At 35.4% G+C, this 4,158-nt stretch overlaps 1 protein-coding gene across 1 annotated transcript in view; it reads left to right on the top strand.

Annotated features, from left to right (window-relative positions):
- LOC112145199 (heme transporter hrg1-A) overlaps window positions 1–4,158 on the top strand; it is a gene marked incomplete at its 5' end in the record, with an annotated part of 4,967 nt that continues 809 nt past the window's right edge. Inside the window, 2 exon segments of the mRNA XM_024270307.1 lie at window positions 1–43; window positions 1,168–1,335. Coding sequence (XP_024126075.1) covers window positions 1–43; window positions 1,168–1,335 — 211 coding nt within the window.

Here is a 4,158-nt window from a genome sequence, read left to right as displayed (position 1 = left end):
GCGTTCACGCAGCCGTGGACGGGAGCCGCGGGGGGACTGTCAGGTCAGTGAACTCACAGGACAGCGGTCATAACATTAAGCGACTTATAATACTAGGGGGAAAAACAATTTTATGTTTAAGTAATTTAAATACATTTAAGACTGGAATTGATATTTAAAGTTTGCAGTTCCATGTGTTGAAGCCTTTGAACTTTATTTATTTGATATTATTTGAATTTTTGCTCTAACATCTAAAGTTTTACAGACATTTGCCCCCTTTTTATGAAAATTAAGAAAAACGGGATTTGTTGACATCAGTGCATAAGAATGTCTGAAAAGTACTTTGATCTCTGACACAAATTCCTTATTTCATCGTGATTAAAGAAAAACATACAGAAAATAATTGGAAAGTAAAAAGTAAATAAGTACTAGTAAAGTTTTTTTTAAGTAAAGCAAACTAAATGTATTAAACTTATTTGCAAACAGTTGAAGGACAGTAGAATCTACCATCCTTGTGACTACAGTACCCATAATTCCCCAACAACCCATCCTTCACAGCTGACCCATGGACATATATAAATATAAGAGATAACCCAGAAAAAACAACCATAAAGCACACCAGAATATAAGACAGAATTTTCTATTTTTGAACAGATTTAACATTTTAAGTGCACTTAATGGTTGAAAAAAGTGGTAAATTTAATTTACTTAGCTCTCAATTATTTGTACTTTGTTATATTTACACATTTCTGCCCCACAAATGACCTCTGACCTCATACAGTACAGGATGTCTTTTATGATGAAAGGAAGCCACCTGTCAAAAGTTATGAACTATTACGGTTTTGAAGTTTTAAAAATGTGGTTTTAGAGTGTTCAATAAATGTTTATCCTGTTCGGCCCGCGGCCTAAGGTGCGTTTTAGATTTTGTCCCCTTGTGTGATTGAGTTTGACACCCTGCCTTAGAGAATCAAAGGGTTTTTAGGTTTATTTTTGACCCTTTATCATCAGTTATGCATGTTGTTCACATGCTCTAATCACATGTTTCACATATCTCACATCTTTAATTATTTATATTTCTATGTTTTTATTCTACACGTTTTGTCAACTTAAAGAGTGTTCAGGGCCTCTTTCATAATGTGTTTATTGCAGTCATAATAATATTTAATGCTCCCTGTTTTTGTTTCACAGGTGTGTTGGCTTTTTGGACCCTGATGACTCACATCATGTACCTGCAGGACCACTGGAGAACCTGGTTAAAGGGCCTGAGGTTCTTCTTCTTCTCTGGGGTTTTCTTCTCCCTGCTGGCAGTTGCAGCCTTCATCACCTTCCTGACCATGGCGATCAGCAGGAAGGAGTGTAAGATGTTCTTCATTGCTTATATTTACTTATGCACTTAAAGAAATGTAAAAAAAAGTCTAAACTGCATCAAAGAAATGCCTTTATTTTAACAATCTATCACTTTTTAGTATTTATTAAGTTTTATAAGTTGTTTCTTAAGTAAGCTCTTTCCTAAGGCTGCCAGCTGGAGACCTCCCATCTCTATATTTATTTCTGTCTGCCTTTGATTTAAAGCACATGTTTTCAATTCCAGGGTAAGATTTCCTTTTTGAAAGCTCGGTTATTATAGCTCTGCTTTCAATCTGAAAGAGTATCTGCTGCACCTGAAAAGTGTGTTTCTGGTTTTGCGAATGTTCTGCTCTCCCGTTTGAACTCCTTCCTGCTTGAACTTTCCCTTTTTTCCAGCAGTCTCATTGAACTTCTAGTCTTGACGGTCAGATTTGACGCTGATTTCAAAAGCTTCTTTAAGCACACGTCATCGTCTCCACAAGAGTTCTGTTTAACTAGCTTTTAACAGCCACATGTCATCATTTGTTCCTCATAAACAGCACAAATCCACGTGAAAAGTCACAGTTCAGTTATCAAACCTGTTGTTTTTGGTGTCGACACTTTGGGGTTTATGACTTCAGGAAGAGCTGACATGAAGGTACATCAAAGCAGGTTAGGTCAGAGGCATCTGAGGAAGGGAAGCAGAGACTGTTGTGTCATAAATGTTAATTCAGTTTATGAAAATAAGTAAGTGCCTAAACAGGAGAGCACAACACATAACAGTCAGACTGAGAGGAAATAGAAAGTATTTGGCTGTGGCAGATCAAGCGGCGTTGTAAGGCACTACCCACCCTCCATGAAAAATTCTTTTTTTCAACATGGCGGCTTTTCTGTTGGTTTCATCTCCATAGCAACCATATTACTTTTTGGCCGCCTGGTGGTGACGGACACGTCTATATAATTTTTAAAATAATCAGCAAAAGTAAATTTTCGATTTTCCATAGCAACGGAGGTTTTTGGTTAACAACGGCCACATTCCTAATGTGGTCCTATCATATGTCGAATCGTTTTGTTCAGCTTGAGTCTCAAGAGACTTAAGTATTCATGTTTCGCAATATTTCGATAGAAAATGTGCAAGTAACAGGAAAACTTACAACCACGCAGCCTCTCTATGATGCTCCAGGACATATAAGACGATAGATCAAAACCCCTTGGAGGAGTTTAACCTTCCTCTTGTGTTACAGGTCGATTTTGACCCGAGTCTTAAATTAGCTTTAAAATACACCAAAAACTATAACGTATCATCCATTGTTTTGGCATCTTTTGGTTCTCTTGTTAGGCCTCTTTATCCATGGAAATGTTGGTTTTATTACTATTACTTTTTTAGGCCTTTAAAAAAATAAGTATGCCTCTAGATTTCAATAAAAAAAAATAAAAAAACGAGAATCATATAAATAAATCAAAGGTTATTGAGTTACTTGAATTATACTGAAGGGCTTAGATCTATAAAATCAATTTGCTTGATCTATTTTTTAATTTTAGAATTAGTAACTCTAGTAATAGTTTAATTAAATAAATATAATAAAGTAATCTTTGTCTTCTCCCTCATTTTCTCCAAAAATTTCTCCAAACTTGGCTCACCGTAAATCTTTTTTCATTTATGAATGCTAGAGATTGGAGCTGTGTCCTCTGGAAGTTAAATAAGGAAAGTCCCTCACATGTCTGCATATTTCTGGATATATTCCAGTTTGTTAATTTTGCTTTTTTGTAACTATACTGGACTGATGAGCCTCTCCTGACGCTCACATGATTGGGAGAGGAGGTGGCTGTCAGTGTATTGGCTGAAATCCACTAATGATTTTAGCTTTGGCTCTAATTATTGCTTTATAAAGTTATTTTATAAGACCCCAACACCGGAAAGGGCATCATTTCAATCAGAGCATTTCAAAATAAAAATTTGATTGAAATCAAGGTTCCTGACACAGTCAAAAAACCTTGATTTTCCTCAGAATAAATTCATTTTAGGTCATTATTTTATGCGATTAAAAACTAAACTGGGATGATGTCAGAAGACTGAGGTTAAATTTGTAGAAGCTAGTAAAGGTGAATTGTTTTCAAAAATGTAAATGCCAACAAAACATTGATTGTGGTTGTAGACTTAAAATCCCATTCAAGCTATATTTTCATCTATTGTAAAATGAAAACCAGTGATCTTTTAATCATAATTATTGTGTTTTTTGGCCAAAATAGATAAATAAATAAATAAACTGTGTCGTTTTTAAGACATTTTCTACAGGAGTTCATTAGAAATTCACCTCTGAGTTGTGGGCAGGACTTCTAGCGCAGAAGTTAGCCTCGGCTAATTTCCCATCTGCCCTTTGTTTACAGTATCTTCCGTTAGCTTACAGCATTTCAGAAGCCCGAGGTAATATTAGCGTAGAAAAAAATGGTGAACGACATCGGAGCAATCAAACTGCACAGTTTTGATCCAGATTCCAGCTCAGACGAGGAAAACAGAGACGTTCATGGGTCTATTTGTCACCAAGTGGATGCATCAGAATGGGGTGGAGTTGGGAGCTTGTGGTCAACCTACATATTTTCTACGTCATAAATAAGCTTTTTTTTTTAAAATTGCATTTTTTTTCCATCTGCTCCTGATTCACAATGATTTGAAAAAGAAAATACTCATAAATACATTTTCTTTATATATGCCGTTCATCATGAAAAATATGACACAAGATCATGTTAAAAACAGAATTTTCTTTGGAGTTTACAAGATATATACCACAAAAAAACCCCAAAAAAGACTTTTTCAAACTGTGCTTTTGTGAGTTGAGTAATCTGCTTTTTTTT

The sequence above is a fragment of the Oryzias melastigma genome, linkage group LG5 (assembly GCF_002922805.2).
Source record: "Oryzias melastigma strain HK-1 linkage group LG5, ASM292280v2, whole genome shotgun sequence".
Classification (NCBI taxonomy): domain Eukaryota; kingdom Metazoa; phylum Chordata; class Actinopteri; order Beloniformes; family Adrianichthyidae; genus Oryzias; species Oryzias melastigma.
Note: the sequence above shows the minus strand (reverse complement) of the source record. Positions and strands in the feature narration are given on the sequence as shown.